Source organism: Oncorhynchus mykiss, chromosome 8 (genome assembly GCF_013265735.2).
Source record: "Oncorhynchus mykiss isolate Arlee chromosome 8, USDA_OmykA_1.1, whole genome shotgun sequence".
Classification (NCBI taxonomy): Eukaryota; Metazoa; Chordata; class Actinopteri; order Salmoniformes; family Salmonidae; genus Oncorhynchus; species Oncorhynchus mykiss.
Window position 1 is genome coordinate 66510425 of NC_048572.1, and position 26922 is coordinate 66537346.

Consider the following 26922-nt stretch of genomic DNA (forward strand, 5'->3'; position numbering starts at 1 on the left):
AATCACATCGGCTGAGTTGTCTTTCCACATATGTGGGCGGCATCTACACAGAAACGGTGTGGGAATTATGTGCCGCTCTGACAATCTCTGCGTCAAAAATAGAGAATCAAACGAAACACGGCAGCATTTCTCGACTGTGATAGGATGAGCTTGGTGAAGTAGGCGGGCTGATTCTCTGCTGTCAGTGAAGTGCTCTGTACGAGAAGGTAGAACAGACTTCGATCAGCGACATTCACGACAACAATTAACAAACGGATAAAAAAAAGAGAAAACATAGGGTAAGTAAAATTATGAATAATTACAATTGACGGGAACACTGCAGCTCAGGTGATTATCTGGGTGGAGATATTTGTGTATTTTTCTATGCCTCAGAGATGTAGTAATTATTGATGAATGGTTACACGTTTTTTACTGAGCAAGAATCTCACAATATGCAGAGTAGACGCAGTCCTAGTCTGGTTGACCATGAATGTAATGCGCGATATTTATTGTTCATACACTATCACAATCTGTACCCAAATTGATGTTGTTTACATATCCACAGTGGGCGTGTTTGATTCACTCTCACCACGACCAATGCAGATCATTTTCTTTGTTATGTTGCCGCAGTTGAGTTAAGGGATGCTGACTGTAGACAGGTGTCCACCGCATCACAGATGGGTCCACTCCAACAGAGCAAACATTGATCGTCGTTACATAAATGTGATATTATACAGCTTCGACATTATAAATCATCAAGATAACACCGATAGATGCATAAAGAGTGCAATGCTACAATCCCAGTGAGCACCGTCCGACTCCGAAGTCCATGGACATTGAAAAGACGTTGAAATTTGGTCCGTCCGCCTTGGCCTTGATTTTTGGACGCGACCATAGATGTGTATGATTGGTTCACATTTGGTCCTGTCCGGACCTACCTTGGTCCACACAGCGGACTTGATTTGGCCCAAACATTGGTTCAGATTTGGTCCAGTCCTGACCAAATTTGGTCTTGTTTGGGGAAGGAGCTCATTCGAATAATACCCAGCATGCTTTGCAAGTGCTTTTGTTTTTGTATTTATTAGGGATCCCCATTTGCTGATGCCAAGGCAGCAGCTACTCTTCCTGGGGTCCAAAAACATTAAGGCACTTACATTACTTATAAAACAAAAGATAAAACAATACATCCTCTAATATTATTACACCACTACATATCTACATTACAAAATGTATAATACCACCATAAAACGATATTACAATGTACGTGTAGAATGCATGTACTAGTGCTTGTGTGCTTATGCATGCTTCTTTTGACATTTACATTTTGGGCTTTTAGCAGTTACTCTTGTCCAGAGCGACTTACAGTCAGTGCATTACACTATAGTACATAAACAACCACATACTATACCACAGCCATAGCAAGAAAAACTTTTCTGTAATTGTTACTGATAATGTTATTGTAGTTGAAGTGTTCTGGTTTTTTTCTGTTGGTCTGAACTTATATCACTGTCTAAGCAGTGCTTGTGATATATATGGTAGGAATAATACATAATCCATGGCCTACTGCAATCTTCAGTTTGCTCCATTTTCCTATATTAATTATAATGCTAATTATTATTATTATTAATATAATGCTTACTTCATTGATATGTGGATATCTGTATGTACAGTGCCTTGCGAAAGTATTCGGCCCCCTTGAACTTTGCGACCTTTTGCCACATTTCAGGCTTCAAACATAAAGATATAAAACTGTATTTTTTTGTGAAGAATCAACAACAAGTGGGACACAATCATGAAGTGAAACAACATTTATTGGATATTTCAAACTTTTTTAACAAATCAAAAACTGAAAAATTGGGCGTGCAAAATTATTCAGCCCCCTTAAGTTAATACTTTGTAGCGTCACCTTTTGCTGCGATTACAGCTGTAAGTCGCTTGGGGTATGTCTCTATCAGTTTTGCACATCGAGAGACTGACATTTTTTCCCATTCCTCCTTGCAAAACAGCTCGAGCTCAGTGAGGTTGGATGGAGAGCATTTGTGAACAGCAGTTTTCAGTTCTTTCCACAGATTCTCGATTGGATTCAGGTCTGGACTTTGACTTAGCCATTCTAACACCTGGATATGTTTATTTTTGAACCATTCCATTGTAGATTTTGCTTTATGTTTTGGATCATTGTCTTGTTGGAAGACAAATCTCCGTCCCAGTCTCAGGTCTTTTGCAGACTCCATCAGGTTTTCTTCCAGAATGGTCTTGTATTTGGCTCCATTCATCTTCCCATCAATTTTAACCATCTTCCCTGTCCCTGCTGAAGAAAAGCAGGCCCAAACCATGATGCTGCCACCACCATGTTTGACAGTGGGGATGGTGTGTTCAGCTGTGTTGCTTTTACGCCAAACATAACGTTTTGCATTGTTGCCAAAAAGTTCAATTTTGGTTTCATCTGACCAGAGCACCTTCTTCCACATGTTTGGTGTGTCTCCCAGGTGGCTTGTGGCAAACTTTAAACAACACTTTTTATGGATATCTTTAAGAAATGGCTTTCTTCTTGCCACTCTTCCATAAAGGCCAGATTTGTGCAATATATGACTGATTGTTGTCCTATGGACAGAGTCTCCCACCTCAGCTGTAGATCTCTGCAGTTCATCCAGAGTGATCATGGGCCTCTTGGCTGCATCTCTGATCAGTCTTCTCCTTGTATGAGCTGAAAGTTTAGAGGGATGGCCAGGTCTTGGTAGATTTGCAGTGGTCTGATACTCCTTCCATTTCAATATTATCGCTTGCACAGTGCTCCTTGGGATGTTTAAAGCTTGGGAAATCTTTTTGTATCCAAATCCGGCTTTAAACTTCTTCACAACAGTATCTCGGACCTGCCTGGTGTGTTTCTTGTTCTTCATGATGCTCTCTGCGCTTTTAACGGACCTCTGAGACTATCACAGTGCAGGTGCATGTATACGGAGACTTGATTACACACAGGTGGATTGTATTTATCATCATTAGTCATTTAGGTCAACATTGGATCATTCAGAGATCCTCACTGAACTTCTGGAGAGAGTTTGCTGCACTGAAAGTAAAGGGGCTGAATAATTTTGCACGCCCAATTTTTCAGTTTTTGATTTGTTAAAAAAGTTTGAAATATCCAATAAATGTCGTTCCACTTCATGATTGTGTCCCACTTGTTGTTGATTCTTCACAAAAAAATACAGTTTTATAGCTTTATGTTTGAAGCCTGAAATGTGGCAAAAGGTCGCAAAGTTCAAGGGGGCCGAATACTTTCGCAAGGCACTGTATATGTATGTACGTTTGAAATCTGGCCATAGAACAATTACAAAAAAACTGTCTATAAAATATGTATTTTCAACGTCTGTAAAATATGTATTTTTAACATCTAGAAAATATGTGTTTTCAACGTCTGGAAAATATGCATTTTCAGTGTCTGGAAAATATGCGTTTTCAGCGTCTGGAAAATATGCGTTTTCAACGTCTGGAAAATATGCATTTTCAGCGCCTGGAAAATACGCATTTTCAACATCCGGAGAATACGCATTTTAAACGCCCAGGAAAATACGTATTTTCAATGTTCGCAAAATACGTATTTTCAATGTCCGGAAAAGACGTCTTTTCAACTTTCATTCAGAACCGATGTCAACTTAATATTGCTCACTGGAAGGCTCATCTCTACAGAGAACACAAATACCACACAATGCCCCCCCCCCTCTCTCTCCTCTAGCTTACCTATTGTTAGTGAGGAGGATTCACCATCTTTATGGAATGTTTTCATTATTTATCTGCAGGTTATTGCCAAAAAGCCTACCAGTATGCAAATGAGGGAGCCAAATGAACGGCTCTCTTACCAATGTGGTTTGGTAGGCTACTGACGAGTCACTCACTTTAAAGGGATACTTCTGGAAGCCCGTTATCTACTTCCCTGGAGTCAGATGAACTTGTGGATACCATTTTTATGTCTGCGTGCAGTTTGAAGGAAGTTTCTAATTAGCATTAGCGCAATTGCTAACTAGCATTAGCGCAAGATTGGAAGTCTTTGGTAACGGCTAGCATGCCACTAAAACTACCTCTAACTTCTTAGTACTTGTTGCAGAGACATACAAATTGTATCCATGAGTTCATCTGACTCTGGGGAAGTAGATTGCCGAAATCCCGAAGTAACCCTTCAATGTCACTGTCTGGCGTATTTGTTATCCTCACAAATTATCCTGATAGGTATCAGTCTGGTGTTTTCTGTAATGACCTTAGTGATCACTGTTTTACAGCCTGTGTTCGTAATGGCTGCTCAGTAAAACGACCTGTCCTGATTTGTCATAGACACTTGCTAAAACACTTTGAGAAAGCCTTCCTTCATGAACTGTTCTCTGTAAAATTGTATAGAATCAGCTTGATCCCCTCTGTCGAAGATGCTTTCCCGCAGGAGGCCTTTTGGTAGGCCGTTATTGTAAATAAGAATTTGTTCTTAACTGACTTGCCTAGTTAAATAAAGGTTAAACAAATATAAAAAAAAAATAGATCTTTAGTTTACTTGACCCGATGCGATACCATGGACATATAACTACATTGTATGTTTATGAATGACAAGGATATACAGTACAAGTCAAAAGTTTGGACACACCTACTCATTCAAGGGTTTTTCTTTATTTTTTACTATTTTCTACATTGTAGAATAATAGGGAAGACATCAAAACTATGAAAAAACACACATGAATCATGTAGTAACCCAAAAAGTGATAAACAAATCAATATATATTTTAGATTTTAGGCCCTTCAAAGTAGCCACCCTTTGCCTTGATGACAAATTTGCACACTCTTGTACCGAGAGGTGGGACAGACAGCAGACTGTCAAACCAGCAGTGTTTCCCTGTCATCGCTCAGTTTGTGATTGACAGGTGCTGGCCCAATCAGTAGATCTCTAGAAGATGCATGTTGTTTATTCTATTGGGAGAGGGCTCGGCAGACTTTTTTTCTGACTAGCAAGTTTAAAAGTAGCCTAGTTAATTGAATTGGAAAAAATACCCAGCTGAAAATGAGTCTGTAATCAGCTGTGTAGCCGATAGCCAGCGCTAGTGGTAAACACTGGTCTTGTCACACAACAAGGATTATTTAGACTGACAGACAGACAAATACACATTGTTAGATAGATACTGTAGATAAATAGGCCTTGATAGACAAACAATATGGACTTTTTTTGGTGAAATTCTAAACATTTGCCATGGGGCGGAGAGAAGATTTAGCAATTTATAATACATTTCATGCAATTGTACTCATTTTTGCCATGGGTTGGAGAGGAAAATGTGCTGTTTTACAGCTGATTTCTTGCAATTCTACACATTTTGCCATAGGGTGGAGAGAAATGTTTGTAGTTTTTAATATGAGATCTCAGTGAGACTAACTAACAACATCAATGGGGGCCCCCCGGCCAAAATAACAAGTTAAGATAGCTGGCCACTAAACTAATTTAGAGATATAAAACTTTTTAGCTGACATGGGTAATTGACTGACTATCAGTGACTGACATAACAAGAGTAAAACTGCAGAAATACAACCACATTTTTGCGGGGGAAATTAATCCGTGGGCCTTCAAAAGGGGGCCATGTGGCCCGCGGACCGCCAGTTGCCCATCCCTGGCCTAATGTATGCCATACAAGAAAATCTCTCTCTCTCAGTCGTCTGGAATGGTGGGATTATAGTGCAATCCTCCACAGATTACGGGAGACAGAGCCAGAGGGACTTGGACAGCACAGCAGTGTCTGTCCATCAAGGTTCACAAGCAATGCAGAGGCAAATAACTGCCAGTCAGTCATTCTTTACAGATTGCTATGGTACTATGAGTAGAGATGTGTGTTACAGGGAAAATCTCTCAAGTGATATTGAAGTTGGCTTTGCATGAAAGGAATGGAACTTTCTATTTTCAGTAAAACGATCCCCCATTGTGAGGTAAATCCCAAGTGACACTATATGTTTGTTGTGGGGGGAAGCTCAGTATGCCATGGCGTGCGGTTTCCTTGTCCGCTGCATGGTCTTGGTGTCAGGTCAAGGTCTGCTGATCTGTTGTGATGTCTAGCTTTCCTGTCATAAACCATCCTCATCATCTCCACTGTGAGATGCTGTCCACTGTGATCCAGGAGAACACCAGCCCTCCTCTTTCACAGTGGCCTCGGCCTCCCAACACCAGAGAGCTTAACATTAGAGGCAATGTGAGGGTGCAGTATGAGGAGGGCTGGGAGCCAGGGCCTTTGAGTAGAATGTGATGTCATCCCCATTGGATGTCACTATGGCTCAGTCTGAAGATGGGTTCTTTGGAGAAATATTTCCTAGATGACTGATGTCGAGGACTTGTTTAGTTAGGTGGATTACACACTTGTTACTCAAATCAAATGGTTAAGCAGATGTTAATGCGGGTGTAGTGAAATGCTTGTGCTTCTAGTTCCGACCATGCAGTAATATCTAACAAGTAATCGAACAATTTCACAACAACTACCTTATACACACAAGTGTAAAGGAATGAATAAGAATAAGTACATAAAAATATATGAATGAGCGATGGCCGAATGGCATAGGCAAGATGCGGTAGATGGTATAGAGTACAGTATATACAGTGCCTTGCGAAAGTATTCGGCCCCCTTGAACTTTGCGACCTTTTGCCACATTTCAGGCTTCAAACATAAAGATATAAAACTGTATTTTTTTGTGAAGAATCAACAACAAGTGGGACACAATCACGAAGTGGAACGACATTTATTGGATATTTCAAACTTTTTTTAACAAATCAAAAACTGAAAAGGTGGGCGTGCAAAATTATTCAGCCCCTTTACTTTCAGTGCAGCAAACTCTCTCCAGAAGTTCAGTGAGGATCTCTGAATGATCCAATGTTGACCTAAATGACTAATGATGATACATACAATCCACCTGTGTGTAATCAAGTCTCCGTATAAATGCACCTGCACTGTGATAGTCTCAGAGGTCCGTTAAAAGCGCAGAGAGCATCATGAAGAACAAGGAACACACCAGGCAGGTCCGAGATACTGTTGTGAAGAAGTTTAAAGCCGGATTTGGATACAAAAAGATTTCCCAAGCTTTAAACATCCCAAGGAGCACTGTGCAAGCGATAATATTGAAATGGAAGGAGTATCAGACACTGCAAATCTACCAAGACCTGGCCGTCCCTCTAAACTTTCAGCTCATACAAGGAGAAGACTGATCAGAGATGCAGCCAAGAGGCCCATGATCACTCTGGATGAACTACAGCTGAGGTGGGAGACTCTGTCCATAGGACAACAATCAGTCGTATATTGCACAAATCTGGCCTTTATGGAAGAGTGGCAAGAAGAAAGCCATTTCTTAAAGATATCCATAAAAAGTGTTGTTTAAAGTTTGCCACAAGCCACCTGGGAGACACACCAAACATGTGGAAGAAGGTGCTCTGGTCAGATGAAACCAAAATTGAAATTTTTGGCAACAATGCAAAATGTTATGTTTGGCGTAAAAGCAACACAGCTGAACACATCATCCCCACTGTCAAACATGGTGGTGGTAGCATCATGGTTTGGGCCTGCTTTTCTTCAGCAGGGACAGGGAAGATGGTTAAAATTGATGGGAAGATGGATGGAGCCAAATACAGGACCATTCTGGAAGAAAACCTGATGGAGTCTGCAAAAGACCTGAGACTGGGACGGAGATTTGTCTTCCAACAAGACAATGATCCAAAACATAAAGCAAAATCTACAATGGAATGGTTCAAAAATAAACATATCCAGGTGTTAGAATGGCCAAGTCAAAGTCCAGACCTGAATCCAATCGAGAATCTGTGGAAAGAACTGAAAACTGCTGTTCACAAATGCTCTCCATCCAACCTCACTGAGCTCGAGCTGTTTTGCAAGGAGGAATGGGAAAAAATTTCAGTCTCTCGATGTGAAAAACTGATAGAGACATACCCCAAGCGACTTACAGCTGTAATCGCAGCAAAAGGTGGCGCTACAAAGTATTAACTTAAGGGGGCTGAATAATTTTGCACGCCCAATTTTTCAGTTTTTGATTTGTTAAAAAAGTTTGAAATATCCAATAAATGTCGTTCCACTTCATGATTGTGTCCCACTTGTTGTTGATTCTTCACAAAAAAATACAGTTTTATATCTTTATGTTTGAAGCCTGAAATGTGGCAAAAGGTCGCAAAGTTCAAGGGGGCCGAATACTTTCGCAAGGCACTGTACATATGAGATAAGTAGTGTAGAGTATGTAAACATTATATAAAGTGGCATAGTTTAAAGTGACTAGTGATACATTTATTACATCCAAATTGTAATTATTAAAGTGGCTATAGATGAGTCAATATGTTGGCAGCAGCCACTCAATGTTAGTGATGGCTGTTTAACAGTCATTGCTAGTGTCACAGTGAATAATAGAGGAGTTGTAACATTGCAATACATTTTGAAATGCTGTACCTTCTTGTCATGATGAGTGTTATGAATCTAACATGATTGTGAATTTTTAACGTGAAAGCTAGACTAGGAATGGTAATTGCCAAGAGGAACATGTGAGTGTGAATGAGAAAGTAAAATCCATCACTATGCATAAAGGACCAGGTCAGTAACCACAAGGTCAGGGACAATGCACAGTCAGGTGGCTGTCACACACACTCCTCACAACCATTCCTCGTGCATGTCGATTTAGATGAGTGTTCACAAACTGGTGGTAAATACAGACCTCACCACTGTGCTCTGACTGAGTGACTGAGTGACTGTTTTCGGGGACTGTGTGTGTCTCCCCTGAGAGGACGAAACAGGGTGACAAAGCATTATATCAGCAGTAACTAGAGCTGGTGCCCATCATGCATGAGAGAGACATAAAAACGCAGACTCATGACGAACACTAGGAGACCTGGCAACACTTTTAACACATTAAGGCATAGTTTCCCAAACTCGGTTATGGGGCCCCCTGGGTGCACATTTTGGTTTTTGCCCTAGCACTAAACAGCTGATTTAAAGTAATAAAATATTGATGATGAGTTGGTTATTTGAATCAGCTGTGTTGTGCTAGGGCAAAAACCAAAAAGGTGCACCCAGAGGGGGCCCAGGACCGGGTTTGGGAAACCCTGCTGATTTAAGGATCATCTGAGATAAACCAGCACAAAATAAGAGATAGGTTAACCATAACTGGCTGACTACTGTTTATGCCCTGACATTAAACTGCCTGTTGGGTCAGAGAGCTAGCCCCCTCACTTAAAGATGCACAATGCGGAAATCGCTCCACCATTTCCTGGTTGCTAAAATGTCAGTTTTATGTGACAATACAAGCAAGTATAGTGTAGAGAATCATTAAACCGCTGTGATATATATTTTCCATAACCAAAAATATTGTATTTTCAGCTGTTTGAAGCTGGTGTACAAAACCGAGAGTAAAAGACACAAAAACTAAATTTAGGAACAGGAACCATAGAAATAGCGCACATAGAAAATATCTACTGCTTCTTAGACTTGCTTTCAACGAGAATGACAGATCCATAACTCACATTTTTACGTGAATTTGGTCAGGTCCCTAAAAAGTGACATATCCCAGTTTTAAAATAACAGCACAGCAATTATAGAGATGAACTGCTGTTTAAATAACCCACAAGGTAAAACAAAAAGTGGAAACTTATATTAAAAAGGCCATTTGGCCAGAGAGATAGTGACTAGTGAACCTGTGCTGATCTTTCACTCTGTGCTCTGTCACTGATGATATATATCACTGTTATGGTCCACTGTTATGGTCACTGAGTCTGCAGTGTTTCCCCTATATAAATCGTGGCTACCACTTAGTACTGAGTGGTTAGTGCGGTTTCGGTTCAGTTTCGTTTTTTATAATGTTTTTTATAATGTAGATGTATAGATGTAGACAGGGGGCTGCTGAGGGGAGGACGGCTCATAATAATGGCTGGAACAGAGCGAATGGAATGGCATCAAACCATGTGTTTGATGTATTTGATACCATTCCACTAATTCCTCTACAGCCATAACCATGCATCTGTCCTGCCCAATTAAGGTGCCACCATCCTCCTGTGATGTAGATATAACTAATGCTGAATGGCCAATAGTACTTCAATCAGGTGACTCATGCTACTGTAATAACTTATTCAATTCAAATCAGGTTGGAAACACCTGTGAACGAACCTAGTGCGGCGGATCAAAGGTCTGTAGGTGGGTGTAGTTATGTTAGTCATCTAGTGTTGGCAGTTAAGAGGTTAGCTGATACAAACAGTATCTGTCAATATAGTGACTGAAAGTGGGTGAGTACAGTACCTATATTGCTGTGTGAACTACTGGATCAATATGCATTTTACGGTTATATGGGGGAAATACAATATGGCAATGTGAGGGGGGTAAAGAGGCTTACTGAGGGCATTTTGTGTATACAGAACCCCCCCCCCCCTTGAACAATTATGTTGTTTTGGATGGTAGGATAAAGCCGGGGATCCCCTGCCAAGCTGCTGGCCTAGGCCCACTTTATGTGTTACTCTGTACTGTCAGTGTGTTAAGCAATGCTGTGTGTTACAGTAAACCTGCTGTGGTTTTTGGGATGATTGCGTGACAGACAGAGGGGGGATTTAGTGAATATAATATAACAGGGCCTGGCTGCATGTGGAAGTGGGGACTAGGGTTGACTCTAGCTAGCACTAATCCCCATGCAGCAATACCAGCTGGTCTCTCAGGCTTTTACACTCAATCTGAGCATAAAGCAGAATTATGCTCCTTTATGTTAAATAGGAAATTGCACTCAAAGTTGCACTCAACTGGGAAGCTCTACATCAAATCTAATCAAAGTTTATTTGTCACGAGCGCCAAATACAACAGGTATAGTAGACCTTACAGTGAAACTCTTACTTACAAGCCCTAACCAACAGTGCAATTTAAGTTAAAAAAAAGGTATTAAGTAAAAAAAGAAGGTATTAAGTAAAAAAAGAGATAAGTAAAGAAATATAAAAGAAAACAGTAAAATGACAGTGAAAATAACAGTAGCGAGGCTATATACAGGTGGTACCGTTACAGATTCAGTGGGCGGGGGCACCGGTTAGTCGGGCTAATTGAGGTAATATGTACATGTAGGTACAGTGCCTTGCGAAAGTATTCGGCCCCCTTGAACTTTGCGACCTTTTGCCACATTTCAGGCTTCAAACATAAAGATATAAAACTGTATTTTTTTGTGAAGAATCAAGAACAAGTGGGACACAATCATGAAGTGGAACGACATTTATTGGATATTTCAAACTTTTTTAACAAATCAAAAACTGAAAAATTGGGCGTGCAAAATTATTCAGCCCCTTTACTTTCAGTGCAGCAAACTCTCTCCAGAAGTTCAGTGAGGATCTCTGAATGATCCAATGTTGACCTAAATGACTAATGATGATAAATACAATCCACCTGTGTGTAATCAAGTCTCCGTATAAATGCACCTGCACTGTGATAGTCTCAGAGGTCCGTTAAAAGCGCAGAGAGCATCATGAAGAACAAGGAACACACCAGGCAGGTCCGAGATACTGTTGTGAAGAAGTTTAAAGCCGGATTTGGATACAAAAAGATTTCCCAAGCTTTAAACATCCCAAGGAGCACTGTGCAAGCGATAATATTGAAATGGAAGGAGTATCAGACCACTGCAAATCTACCAAGACCTGGCCATCCCTCTAAACTTTCAGCTCATACAAGGAGAAGACTGATCAGAGATGCAGCCAAGAGGCCCATGATCACTCTGGATGAACTGCAGAGCTCTACAGCTGAGGTGGGAGACTCTGTCCATAGGACAACAATCAGTCGTATATTGCACAAATCTGGCCTTTATGGAAGAGTGGCAAGAAGAAAGCCATTTCTTAAAGATATCCATAAAAAGTGTTGTTTAAAGTTTGCCACAAGCCACCTGGGAGACACACCAAACATGTGGAAGAAGGTGCTCTGGTCAGATGAAACCAAAATGTAACTTTTTGCCAACAATGCAAAACGTTATGTTTGGCGTAAAAGCAACACAGCTGAACACACCATCCCCACTGTCAAACATGGTGGTGGCAGCATCATGGTTTGGGCCTGCTTTTCTTCAGCAGGGACAGGGAAGATGGTTAAAATTGATGGGAAGATGGATGGAGCCAAATACAGGACCATTCTGGAAGAAAACCTGATGGAGTCTGCAAAAGACCTGAGACTGGGACGGAGATTTGTCTTCCAACAAGACAATGATCCAAAACATAAAGCAAAATCTACAATGGAATGGTTCAAAAATAAACATATCCAGGTGTTGGAATGGCCAAGTCAAAGTCCAGACCTGAATCCAATCGAGAATCTGTAGAAAGAACTGAAAACTGCTGTTCACAAATGCTCTCCATCCAACCTCACTGAGCTCGAGCTGTTTTGCAAGGAGGAATGGGAAAAAATGTCAGTCTCTCGATGTGCAAAACTGATAGAGACATACCCCAAGCGACTTACAGCTGTAATCGCAACAAAAGGTGGCGCTACAAAGTATTAACTTAAGGGGGCTGAATAATTTTGCACGCCCAATTTTTCAGTTTTTGATTTGTTAAAAAAGTTTGAAATATCCAATAAATGTCGTTCCACTTCATGATTGTGTCCCACTTGTTGTTGATTCTTCACAAAAAAATACAGTTTTATATCTTTATGTTTGAAGCCTGAAATGTGGCAAAAGGTCGCAAAGTTCAAGGGGGCCGAATACTTTCGCAAGGCACTGTATAGTTAAAGTGACTATGCATAGACGATAAACAGAAAGTAGCAGTAGCGGGGGTTGGTGGGTGGGAGGTGTCGGGACACAATGCAAATAGTCCGGGTAGCCATTTGATTACCTGTTCAGGAGTCTTATGGCTTGGGGGTAAAATCTGTTGAGAAACCTTTTGGTCCTAGACTTGGCGCTCCGGTACCGCTTGCCATGCGGTAGCAGAGAGGTGGGGGGTGGCTGTGGTCTTTGACAATTTTTTGGGGCCTTCCTCTGACACCGCCTGGTGTAGAGGTCCTGGATGGCAGGCATCTTAGCCCCAGTGATGCACTGGGCCGTACGCACTACCCTCTGTAGTGCATTTCCGTCAGAGGCCGAGCAGTTGCCGTACCGGGCAGTGATGCAACCAGTCAGGATGCTCTCAATGTTTCAGTTGTAGAACCTTTTGAGGATCTGAGGATCCATGCCAAATCTTTTCAATCTCCTGAGGGGGAATAGGTTGTGTTGTGCCCTCTTTACGACCGTCTTTGTGTGTTTGGACCATTCTAATTTGTTGGTGATGTGGACACCAAGGAACTTTAAGCTCTCAACATGCTCCACTACAGCCCAGTCGATGAGAATGGGGGCGTGCTCTGTCTTCCTTTTCCTGTAGTCCACAATCATCTCCTTTGTCTTGATTACGTTGAGGGATAGGTTGTTATTCTGGCACCACCCGGCCAGGTCTCTGACCTCCTCCATATAGGCTGTCTCGTCTTTGTCAGTGATCAGGCCTACCGCCGTTGTGTCATCTGCAAACTTAATGATAGTGTTGGAGTCATGCCTGGCCATGCAGTCGTTGGTGAACAGGGAGTACAGGAGGGGACTGAACATGCATCCCTGAGGGGCTCCAGTGTTGAGGATCAGCGTGGCAGATGTGTTGCTACCTACCCTCACTGGGGGCAGCCTGTCAGGAAGTCCAGAATCCAGTTTCAGAGGGAGATGTTTAGTCCTAGGATCCTTAGTTTAGTGATGAGCTTTGAGGGCACTATGGTGTCGAACGCTGAGCTGTAGTCAATTAATAGCATTCTCATGTAGGTGTTCCTTTGTCCAGGTGGGAAAGGGCAGTGTGGAGTGCAATAGAGATTGCATGATCTGTTTGAGCGGTATGCAAATTGGAGTGGGTCTAGGGTAGCAGTCAGACTGGGGGATGTAGCAGTCAGACTGGGGGATGTAGCAGTCCAGAACCTAATCATGTGATGAGGTAAGACAATGATGTGTGGCAGATAGAATGTTGTGCCACTAAATGTATACTACAAAATGTACTGTCACAACCTATTTAATACTAATGATTGAATAATTGTATTTCTCCTTTTTTTGTTTGCTTTTATTTTTCTGTGTTTTATTTTTGTGTTATTTCTATTCATGTTTATGTTATGACTTGTCCGCTCTTCTCCCAACCATAGGGTGGGTGGATGGGCATGAAAAGATTGTTCCTGTATTAAGAATTACTGTTACTGTTACTAAATATTGTTATTGTGCGGGAATAATTGTAATGAATGGAGTTACCTTCAAAGGGAAGTTAGAGGTAGAGAGGACTCTTTGAATGAAAAAAAATGTATATAGAAGGGAAAAGGCTTCTGAAACAGTCTAAATTCAGGGTTCATTAGAAGAGAGAAAAGACAGCCTAATTGATTGAATGGGGATCAGAGAACATAAAGGATTGAAGAGAAGCAAGACTGATATGGTAAGCAGAACTTTTAAAGGAAGAGGGGTATAAAATGATATACAGCAGAGTAGATTAAGATTTGGAGGTGGAGATTGAGTTCAGAAAGAGGGGGGTCGTTCTACTCTTCGCAAAGAGTACCCCTTTGATATTTTAGGTATAAATTGTGCACCAATATCGAATTTTAAAAGCCTTTTATATTAAATGAAATTAACTTTAATATAGACCACATGCAAAATGTAATAAATCTAGTGATTAATTTATCAGTCCCTCACTTTATGGTCAACCCTGTTACGTGAACTGAACTGAACTTTTAATATGATGAAACTATTCCTTTTCAAAAGTTATTTTCAAAAGAAACATTGAACATCTAATAGTCAAACCATAGTGTAAAAGCAGGTTAGCTGGGTATACCCTTTTTGTAACATGTCTGGTGTTTTGTGGTGTAAAACTGAAAGGGTTGAGCATAACAACTCTGTTACCCATAGATAGACAGGCTGGAAATGTTTTAACAATTTCATTTGTTTTGTGGTGTAAAACTGAAAGGGTTGAGCATAACATCTCTGTTACCCATAGATAGACAGGCTGGAAATGTTTTAACAATTTCATTTGTTTTGTGGTGTAAAACTGAAAGGGTTGAGCATAACACGTCAGCTCTGTTACCCATAGATAGACAGGCTGGAAATGTTTTAACAATTTCATTTGTTTTGTGATGCCCCTCCCTGTTACAGACAACTAGTTTCCATTCTTCCTCTCACAAGGGAATGTTTGGCTGATTTAAGAGGAAATCGTCAATGCTGTTACTGTCAACCCTGTTACATTATTTGGCACTTAGTAGGCACTTACTGAACTCTTTATTTAACCTCTTTATTACAGAATGTTAAAATGTGTGAAATATTTTATTTTTCAAAGTTACACTACCCAAAAAGTACTCAGTTGATGGAGCGACACAGGGACATTAATCTGATGTTTGTATGCATCTTTCCTACATTGGATGGATGCACAAACGCTGAGCTGTGATTTAGCTATTTTATTAACTGCTGTGGTCCTGCCTGAATGCATGCTTGTTTGCTGCGTTTTGACAGTGAATTTTGATGAGGTTTATGTGTGTCACGCAGTATTTTCTCTCTCCTAGGAGCTGCTACAAATTGTGTCAATGTAGTGATCTGACTATTCCTACTGTACTTAGTGTGGCTTCTCCTAAAACAATGGGGCACAGTTTCAACCATGGCCAACAAACACTGTACATACTCAAATCTGCAGGCTGGTGCACAATAGCAGCATGGAGATACTTGTTTGAGTGTGTTTGTGTGTGCCTGTGTGTTTGTGGATGTGTGTGTTTGTGTAGTGTCCGGACAGTGATCGCTTGTTCATGTGTGAAGGAAGAGAGCGTGATGAGTGGAGGGGACGGAGGAAAAAAGGATGAAGATGTGGGTGTGCATGTCTATCTGTGTGGCCGTGAGTGTGAGGAGTTCCACTGATAGACCATTTGTGTAGAGCAGCTCTCAACGTATGTATTAGTTTCGCTGTCTTTCTCACAAAGATAAACTCATTATGAGGAGTAAATGGTGCATTGTGAAGAGAGGAGAATGTCCTCCCTCTTTAAAGCGAGCTTGGATGCTTCTATCCCCTACTGCACTGTAGCACGCAGGGCTGGATCACGTAAGGCAAAGAAAAGCATGTGGTTTTGCAACAAAGTAGCAATAGCTACCCTCTTTTACAATAATTTGAAATTATAATCCAGGGTAATTCATTAAATGAATAACTTCCACGGTTTAGACAGTGAACCCTTCAGGTTCCTTGCATAGGCGTAGTGAGTACTCCATTCATTGGTTACTGTACTGTATGTGTTCAGTACACCCGAATGGCTTTCTCCGCCTTTTGGGACACAATGGTGGGGTTCCAGGTCATCTTTATTGCACTGCTCAGGCTATCAGATCTAACAGCAGCTGGAAACCACTTTCATATGATAGCATATTGCAGTCTTCTGCACAGCGCCAAAAAAGATGCCCTGGAACGTGGCCAGTAACTGGCTTTGATTACACAGCTGCTGGTCGGAACCACCTCTCTCAAAGGGAAGCGCTCTGGAACGACCCCTGATGCCTCACCTGGTGCAGGTTAAGGACTGAACATGTCTTATTAGTCTCAGGTGTGTGTCTGCTCTTATCTCAGACAGCGTATCTCAGACACTCTCACAACTCCACCTCAACCATGCTGATTTCATTACGATTACAACACTCTCGTCCAGGAAGTCTAATTTCCAGGTTCATCGGAACACTGACACCCTTTTATATCAAACTAGGAACACTCTTCCATGCTCAGGAAGCAGTGGTTCACACAGAGTTTGATGCTGTTACTCACCTGAAGTGTTTATAATTGACCCATTTACTACAGTGTTGTGACCCAGGGAGAAATTAGTCATCAATTAATGATGTTATATGCTGTCAAACCAGTGGAAATATGACTACCCAATTTATGTCAACATCAAGTAATATCTGTGTGATATCTTTGCAACTATACAATAATGCAGCACAAATAACGCAACACTTTCAGTGTTGCATAATTGTTGTTACTGTGCCAAAAATAAGATAGAATATGTCTCCAACCATGAAAAGGCCAAATATTGGTTTATTGGTAGGACCAGATGGCCGACGATAAAACACACACAGACACACATATAGCAGAGAGGAGCAGTGATATCTTATGAAAATAACTAAAGAAGCCAAACTGAGCTTGGCCCCACTAAGTGAGCTGCATGGCACTGCAGCAAACTTTCATAATAGTGGCACATGAAGGAGAGCTGTGAGAGGAGAGAGCAGAGCATGACTCTTTATTTAATTAACCTTTATTTAACTAGGCAAGTCAGTTACGAACAAATTCTTATTTTGTTCGTAGGTGGGTTAACTGCCTGTTCAGGGGCAGAACGTCATATTTTTACCTTGTCAGCTCAGGGGTTTGAACTTGCAAACTTCCGGTTACTAGTCCAACACTCTAACCACTAGGCTACCCTGCCGCCTGTCAGTAGCTGATCACTTTACTTAACAGGCAGATAGTACCCTGTGAGAAATTAGAGCAATGCAAAAACCACAGCATGACAACTTGTCTGTTGGCCTGGACAGGCCTAGTTTATAATGTGTTCTGCAGTGGTGGTGGGTACTAATGTAGGGTCAGGACAGCTAGCTGCAGTGGGGGAAAGAGGATGTGGGAGAGACTGCAGGAGGAGACTGTCCCCGATTATGGTGACATCGTTCATTAATATGTTTTACGGTTCCAGACATTTTTTGATTTTACATGGACTCTGTTCTGGTCTCTTCCCAGAGCCACTGTGTCTAGTTTAACGACACAATGTAGACCCATGAGTTTTGGCTGGCAATAACCCAGTCTTTTGTCAAACCCTGTTCTTATTGTGGGCTGGGGGATGGTGTCTGTCAGCTAGGCTATATCCCCCACTGGGAGATTACCTTTTGGCCTAAATACCCCCCCATGTTAAAGAGGCAGTGGTTTGTCTGCTGCTGGATTTAGTAGGGTGCACATATGGTGACAACCATTAGCCAAGATCAGCCATCAATATGAACTTTGATTGGTGGGCCTGAAAACAAGTATGCAGTTGTGGAATGCAGTATTGGTTTAGCACCAAATATTCTACTGATGGATGATGATAATAATGTGTATGATGATGATGCTGATGACCTGTGACCTCTAACCTCTGTGACCTCTCCCTTTCAGGATAATGGACCTAAGCTTGCATGACGCTCTCACGGACGGGGCGCCTAAGTTAGGACCGGACAGCCTGGTGAGGAGGGACTTCATGGCCTCCCTTGAGAAAGAAACTTTTGATGACAAAGTGGGCGAGACTGTAGGAAAGACTGACTACCGCCCTCTGCTGGACGGAAAGGATGGGAAAGGTAAGCTGGGATGCAGGATGCAGACTTTGTGGTATTGGGAAAACCCATAGAGAATTGGGGCAGCAGAGACAATCGAGTGAGAGGATTTTGCTGGTTGTTTTACTCAGTAAAGGCAAACATTGTGATGTATAGCTGGATGGCAGCTGCTTGCCTTACAGCTGAAATCCCTTCCCCCAATGTAATCCTTTGTATCTATGCAGATTATCCATATCTCATGTAAGCATACAAAATATCATGCGCATATGCTATTTATATATAGCATGTACAGTACTCTGTGTGTACAGTATGGTATGTGTATTGTGTAAGTGAATGTGTTGAATCATGGAGAGAGCGGAGACCTAAGGGACAGAGGAACCAGGCCAGACAATGTTCAGGAACAGAACCACTCCCATCCAGCTCCTGCTATTTACTCTGCTCTCTTCCTGCCACAGCTCAGGCTGCATGAATACTGTCTGATTTTAAACAAGTATGTGTGTGTGTGTGTGTGTGTGTGTGTGTGTGTGTGTGTGTGTGTGTGTGTGTGTGTGTGTGTGTGTGTGTGTGTGTGTGTGTGTGTGTGTGTGTGTGTGTGTGTGTAGGGACAATGTCTATATACAGTGCATTCGGAAAGTATTCAGACCCCTTGACTTTTCCCAGATTTTGTTAAATTACAGCCATATTCTAAAATGGATTAAATAAAATCTACACACAATACCCCATAATAACAATGCTAAAAACATTTTTTTTTAAAAATTATTATTGCAAGTTTGTTATAACTAAAAACAGAAATACCTTATTTACATAAGTATTAAGACAGTTTGGCTATGAGACTCCAAATTGAGCTCAGGTGCAACCTGTTTCCCTTGATCATCCTTGAGCTGTTTCTACAACTTGATTGGAGTCCACTTGTGGTAAATTCTATTGATTGGACATGATTTGTAAAGGCACACACCTGTCTATTTAAGGTTCCATAGTTGACAGTGCATGTCAGAGCAAAATCCAAGCCATGAGGTCGAAAGAATTGTCCGTAGAGCTCTGAGACAGGATTATGTTGAGGCACAGATCTGGAGAAGGGTACCAAAACATTTCTTTGCCATTAAAGGTCCACAAGAACACAGTGGCCTCCAGCATTCTTAAATTGAAGAAGTTTGTACTGACTCTAAAGGGTCTGAATACTTATCTAAATTTGATATTTCAGTTTTTTGTTTTTAATACATTTCTGTACCTGTTTTTTCTTTGTAATCATTGTGATATTTTGTGTAGATTGATAAGAGAAAAAAACATGTAATCCATTTTAGAATAAGGCTGTGACTTTACAATATGTGGAAAAAGTCAAGGGGTCTGAATACTTTCCGAATGCATTGTAAAAACGAGTCATTGCAGTTATTGGGATCACTGTGATTGAGTGGTAATGTGCACTGATGTTATTATGATTGGGTTTTTCCTGAACTTCTTGGGTGGCAACTTCCCCCTGACTCACTGAGAGAAAAAAAATGGCTACTGGAAAAGTCCTGTGTTTGTTTCCCTCTGCCAAGAAAGTACTTCACAGTTCATGAGAACTGTCATGAGCATGAGGGGAAATTCACTCCTTTGGGCCATACCGTCACTGTTGTTCACCCTCAAATTTAGTTGTTTATTGTGAAGTATGGGGATCGCTGAATTATCCGCTTTTGGCTATGTTGGATGGCAATTGGTATTTTAGCCCCGGAGTAAAATAGCTAATTTGCACAGAAATAACAACAGAGAAACTGAGAAAAAAAATGTAAGAACAAAAAGCTCAGTGAATGAAGATTCTGTTTTATAGCTATACAATTGGACAACGCTGCTTCTCACAGTAACAGTAGAAGAACCAAATATGACAGAATATGATAAAGCTCGTATGTACAGTGATTAGTGGTCTGGTCTAAAAAATATCCCAATGCCCTAGGGCAGTGATTGGGGACACTGCCCTGTGTAGGGTGCCGTCTTTCGGGTGGGACGTTAAACGGGTGTCCTGACTCTCTGAGGTCATTAAAGATCCCATGGCACTTATCGTAAGAGTAGGGGTGTTAACCCCGGTGTCCTGACTCTCTGAGGTCATTAAAGATCCCATGGCACTTATCGTAAGAGTAGGGGTGTTAACTCCGGTGTCCTGACTCTCTGAGGTCATTAAAGATCCCATGGCACTTATCGTAAGAGTAGGGGGGTTAACCCCGGTGTCCTGGCTAAATTCCCAATCCGGCCCTCAAACCATCATGGTCACCTAATAATCCCCAGTTTACAATTGGCTCATTCATCCCCCTCCTCTCCCCTGTAACTATTCCCCAGGTCGTTGCTGTAAATGAGAACGTGTTCTCAGTCAACTTACCTGGTAAAATAACGGATAAATAAAAATAAAATAAATTAGTCTCCTCCACTCCAGATAGTATCCTTTCTCCCAGGCAGTTCTTTCAGATACAGCCCTCTAACCACAGACATGGTCTCATTATACCGCAGACTGACCGCACTCCCAGCACCAAAAGCACTCATACTCTCTACCTCTCTGGAATGGGTCCTATGTGTAGCTGGTAGTCAGGCACAGGACAGCAGATATGAGTAATCAACGTTCTTTTACTCAAAATAATAAATATACAAAGTAACAAATACACGCACACCATGACAGACCGAAAATACAATAAACAATCACTCACAAAAACCCATGGGGGAACAGAGGGTTAAATAATAAACAAGTAATTGTGGGATTGAAATCAGGTGTGTAAAACAAAGACAAACAAATGGAAAATGAAAAATGGATCGGCAGTGGCTAGAAGGACGGTGACGTTGACCGCCGAACGCCGCCCGAACAAGCAGGGGGACCGACTTCGGCGCAAGTCGTGACACCCTCTCTTTCTCTACCTCTCTCTGGCTCCAGCCGCGTGCCAACACCGACATCGGGGACGAATCGGGGACGCAGCAACGAAGGGTCCAGGACGTCCTCCACCGGCACCCAGCATCTCTCCTCTGGACCGTACACCTCCCACTCCACAACGTACTGAGACCCCTCGCCCGACGCCTTGAGTCCAGGATAGCTCGAACAGCATATGCCAGGGCCCCCTCCATGTCCAGAGGGGGCGGAGGAACCTCCCGCAGCTCAGCTTCCTGGAGTTGACCAGCCAACATCGGCCTAAGGAGAGACACATGGGATGAGGGATTAATACGATAATCTGGGGGAAGCTGTAACCTGTAGCATACCTCGTTCAGTCTCCTCAGGACTTTTAATGGCCCCACAAACCACAGACCCAGCTTCCGGCAGGGCAGGCGGAGGGGCAGGTTTCAGGTCGAGAGCCAGACCCGGTCCTCCGGTGCAAACACCGGGGCCTCGCTGCAGTGGCGGTCAAGCGCCCTCTTTTTGCCCGTTGTAGGTGCACATGGGCGGCGTCCCAGGTCTCCTCCAAGCGCTTGAACCATTCGTCCAACGCAGGAGCTTCGATCTGGCTCTTGATGCCACTGTGCCAGAACCGGCTGATATCCCAGTACGCACTGGAAAGGAGAGAGGTTAGTGGAGGAGTGGCGGAGTGAGTTTTGGGCCATCTCTGACCAGGGGATGAACGGCGCCCACTCCCCCGGCCGGTCCTGGCAATATGACCGCAGAAACCTACCCACATCCTGGTTTATTCTCTCCACCTGCTCGTTACTCTCGGAGTGAAAACCGGAGGTGAGGCTGACCGAGACCCCCAGACGTTCCATGAACGCTCTCCAGACCCTGGACGTGAACTGGGGACCTCGATCAGAGACTATGTCTTCAGGCACCCCGTAGTGCCGGAAGACATGAGTGAACAGGGCCTCCGCAGTCTGTAGGGCCGTAGGGAGACCGGGCAAAGGGGGGAGACGGCAGGACTTAGAAAACCGATCTACAATGACCAGGATCGTGGTGTTCCCCTGTGAGGGAGGAAGATCCGTCAGGATGTCCACCGACAGGTGCGACCACGGCCGTTGTGGGACGGGTACGGGTTGTAATTTCCCTCTGGGCAGTTGCCTGGGAGCCTTGCACTGGGCGCACACTGAGCAGGAGGAAACATAAACCCTCATGTCCTTTGCCAAGGTGGGCCACCAGTACTTCCCACTAAGACAACGCACCATCCGCCCGATGCCATAATGACCAGAGGAGGGTGACGTATTGGCCCAATAAATCAAACGGTCGCAGACATCAGACGGAACGTACAGGCGCCCAGCTGGACACTGGGGGGGAAGTGGGCTCTTTGCGTAACGCCTACGCGATGTCCGCGTCCAGCTCCCACACCACCGGTGCCACCAGGCAAGAGGCCGGAAGTATGGGAGTGGGATCCATGGACCATTCCTCTGTGTCATACATCCGGGATAGTGCGTCTGCCTTAGCTTTCTGGGAACCTGGTCTGTAGGATAGTGTGAAAACAAAACGGGTAAAGAACATGGCCCACCTTGCCTGGCGAGGGTTCAGTCTCCTCGCCGCCCGGATGTACTCCAGATTGCGGTGGTTAGTCCAGAAGAGAAAAGGGTGTTGTCCTCGCCTTCAAAGCCTTGACAACAGCCAACAACTCCCGGTACCCCACATCATAGTGTTGCTCCGCCGGGCTGAGCTTTTTCGAAAAGAAGGCACAGGGGCAGAGCTTTGGTGGCTTGCCCAAGCGCTGAGAGAGCACGGCTCCTATCCCAACCTCGGACGCGTCGACCTCCACTATGAACGCCAAAGAGGGATCCGGATGAGCCAGCACGGGAGCCGAGGTAAACAGAGCCTTCAGGTGACCAAAAGCCCTGTCTGCCTCAGCCGAACACTGCAGCCGCACCGGTCCTCCCTTCAACAGTGAGGTAATGGGAGCTGCTACCTGACCAAACCCCCGGGTAAACCTCCGGTAGTAGTTGACAAACCCCATAAACCGCTGCACTTCCTTTACCGTGGTGGGAGTAGGCCAATTACGCACGGCTGAAATGCTGTCACTCTCCATCTCCACCCCTGACGTGGAAATGTGGTACCCTAAGAAGGAGACGGACTGTTGGAAGAACAGACATTTCTCAGCCTTGACGTACAGGTCATGCTCCAACAGTCGACCAAGCACCCTGCGCACAAGGGACACATGCTCGGCGCCTGTAGCGGAGTATATCAGAATGTCATCAATATACACCACTACACTCTGCCCGTGCAGGTCCCGGAAAATCTCATCAACAGAGGCCTGGAAGACTGATGGAGCATTCATCAACCCAAACCGCATGACGAGGTACTCATAGTGCCCTGAGGTGGTACTAAACACTATCTTCCACTCGTCTCCCCCCCCCCCCCTGGATACGCACCAGGTTGTAAGCAATCCTGAGATCCAATTTTGTGAAGAAGCGCACCCCGTGCATTGCCTCGATCGCACTGGCGGTGAGAGGCAGTGAGTAGCTGTACCTCACAGTGATCTGATTGATCCCTCGATAGTCAATACACGGGCGCAAACCCCCATCCTTCTTCATCACAAAAAATAAACTTGAGGAGGCAGGTGAAGTGGAGGGCCGAATGTATCCCTGCCCCAGGGATTCGGAGACATGTTTCCATAGCCACCGTCTCCTCCTGTGACAGAGGATACACGTACTTCGCACAATACCCCCGTCGATGAGGTGGTCATTTAGTCGCCCTCTTCTTACAGAAGGCGAGAGCCAAATCGGCATATTCTGAGGGGATGTGCACGGTGCAGACCTGGTCTGGACTCCACCGTAGTCGCACCGATGGAACCCCCCGCACACCTCCTTGAGAACTCTCGTGACCACCCCTTGAGAGCACTCTGTAGCCACAAAATAGTGGGGTCATGATGGGCCAACCAGGGTAAGCCCAGCACCAAGGGAAATGCAGGAGAGGAAGGAAGAGGAAGAGAGGAAAAGGAAGAGACTTATTCTCTCCTCATGACCCTCCTGCGTAACCATGTCAAGTGGAGCGGTGGCCTCCGTAATCAGCCCTGACCCTAATGGTTGACTATCTAGGGCGTGCACAGGGAAAGGCATATCCACAGGAACAAGGAGAATCCCTAAAATATGAGCAAATGAACGGTCAATAAAGTTCCCAGCTGCACCTGAATCTACTAGTGCCTTATGCTGGGAATGTGGGGAAAACTCAGGAAATGAAATAAACACATACAGTGCCTTGCGAAAGTATTCGGCCCCCTTGAACTTTGCGACCTTTTGCCACATTTCAGGCTTCAAACATAAAGATATAAAACTATATTTTCTTGTGAAGAATCAACAACAAGTGGGGCACAATCATGAAGTGGAACGACATTTATTGGATATTTCAAACTTTTTTAACAAATCAAAAACTGAAAAATTGGGCGTGCAGCCCCCTTAAGTTAATACTTTGTAGCGCCACCTTTTGCTGCGATTACAGCTGTAAGTCGCTTGGGGTATGTCTCTATCAGTTTTGCACATCGAGAGACTGAATTTTCTTCCCATTCCTCCTTGCAAAACAGCTCGAGCTGTGAGTGAGGTTGGATGGAGAGCATTTGTGAACAGCAGTTTTCAGTTCTTTCCACAGATTCTCGATTGGATTCAGGTCTGGACTTTGACTTGGCCATTCTAACACCTGGATATGTTTATTTTTGAACCATTCCATTGTAGATTTTGCTTTATGTTTTGGATCATTGTCTTGTTGGAAGACAAATCTCCGTCCCAGTCTCAGGTCCTTTGCAGACTCCATCAGGTTTTCTTCCAGAATGGTCCTGTATTTGGCTCCATCCATCTTCCCATCAATTTTAACCATCTTCCCTGTCCCTGCTGAAGAAAAGCAGGCCCAAACCATGATGCTGCCACCACCATATTTGACGGTGGGGATGGTGTGTTCAGCTGTGTTGCTTTTACGCAAAACATAACATTTTGCATTGTTGCCAAAAATTTCAATTTTGGTTTCATCTGACCAGAGCACCTTCTTCCACATGTTTGGTGTGTCTCCCAGGTGGCTTGTGGCAAACTTTAAACAACACTTTTTATGGATATCTTTAAGAAATGGCTTTCTTCTTGCCACTCTTCCATAAATGCCAGATTTGTGCAATATACGACTGATTGTTGTCCTATGGACAGAGTCTCCCACCTCAGCTGTAGATCTCTGCAGTTCATCCAGAGTGATCATGGGCCTCTTGGCTGCATCTCTGATCAGTCTTCTCCTTGTATGAGCTGAAAGTTTAGAGGGACAGCCAGGTCTTGGTAGATTTGCAGTGGTCTGATACTCCTTCCATTTCAATATTATCGCTTGCACAGTGCTCCTTGGGATGTTTAAAGCTTGGGAAATCTTTTTGTATCCAAATCCGGCTTTAAACTTCTTCACAACAGTATCTCGGACCTGCCTGGTGTGTTCCTTGTTCTTCATGATGCTCTCTGCGCTTTTAACGGACCTCTGAGACTATCACAGTGCAGGTGCATGTATACGGAGACTTGATTACACACAGGTGGATTGTATTTATCATCATTAGTCATTTAGGTCAACATTGGATCGTCAGAGATCCTCAGTGAACTTCTGGAGAGAGTTTGCTGCACTGAAAGTAAAGGGGCTGAATAATTTTGCACGCCCAATTTTTCCGTTTTTGATTTGTTAAAAAAGTTTGAAATATCCAATAAATGTCGTTCCACTTCATGATTGTGTCCCACTTGTTGTTGATTCTTCACAAAAAAATACAGTTTTATATCTTAATGTTTGAAGCCTGAAATGTGGCAAAAGGTCGCAAAGTTCAAGGGGGCCGAATACTTTCGCAAGTCACTGTACATGTGAGCAACAGGGGTTGCCGACTCACCTGGGGTGACACAATAGTGCCCTGTCTGCTGCCTGAGGAACCCCTCCAGCACCGACCAGCAGTGTGCCCTCTGCGGTCACAGATGGTGCAGGGAATGGCCCCTCCTCCGGTCGCCGTAAGTGCAGCACCTCCCAGCTCCATTGGCGTCGGAGCGGAGGTGCTGGGGGATGGAACTGACAGGTCCCAATCCGGACGTCCGCGGGCAGGTTGTCCAGCCGGATGGACAGGTCCACCAGCTGGTCCAATGTGAGGGTGGTGTCTCTGCAGGCCAACTCCCGACAGACGTCCTCGCGCAGACTGCACCTGTAGTGATCAATCAGGGCCCCGTCGTTCCATCCCACGCTGGCGGCCAGGGTCCGGAAGTCCAAGGCAAAATCCTGCGCGCTCCTCGTCCCCTGCCTCAGGTGGAATAACTTCTATCATCCTCATTATGCAGGTGAACTCTTTATAATGATCCAATGTGGCATCTCCCTCACACCATACGGCGTTGGCCCACTCCAGGGCTTTGTCTGAGAGGCAGGAGACGAGGGCGGACACACTCTCACGCCCCGAAGGAGCCGGGTGGACGGTCGCTAGGTAGAGCTCCAGCTGTAGTAGAAACCCCTGGCATCCGGCAGCCGTCCCATCATACTCCCTCGGGAGTGCGAGTCGAATCCCGCTGGGACCAGGGGATAGAGGGTTGGACAGTGGGACCTGTTGTAGTGTGGCTAGTGGAGGTGCTGAAAAACCTCCTCCTCTCTCCAAACGATCCATAGTCTGCAGCACGTGATCCATGGCAGTGCCCAGACGTTTCAACATGGTCGCATGCTGCTGAACGTGCTCCTCCACTGGAACAGGGAGGGCGTCTGGTCCTGCTGACTCCATTCTTCGGGTGAGTGATTCTGTAATGGGTCCTAGGTGTAGCTGGTGTAGAGAG

General features: G+C 43.9%; 1 protein-coding gene across 6 annotated transcripts in view; it reads left to right on the top strand.

Annotated features, from left to right (window-relative positions):
• Positions 1 to 26922, top strand: part of LOC110530393 (microtubule-associated protein 4) — an 85816-nt gene continuing 58894 nt past the window's right edge. For all 6 annotated transcript variants that reach the window (XM_036986010.1, XM_036986011.1, XM_036986012.1 and 3 more), the window contains exons 1-2: positions 1 to 278; positions 18104 to 18282. In XM_036986010.1, the coding sequence (XP_036841905.1) occupies positions 18108 to 18282 (175 nt within the window). In that variant the 5' untranslated portion in view covers positions 1 to 278; positions 18104 to 18107. The remainder of the gene's footprint in view (positions 279 to 18103; positions 18283 to 26922) is intronic.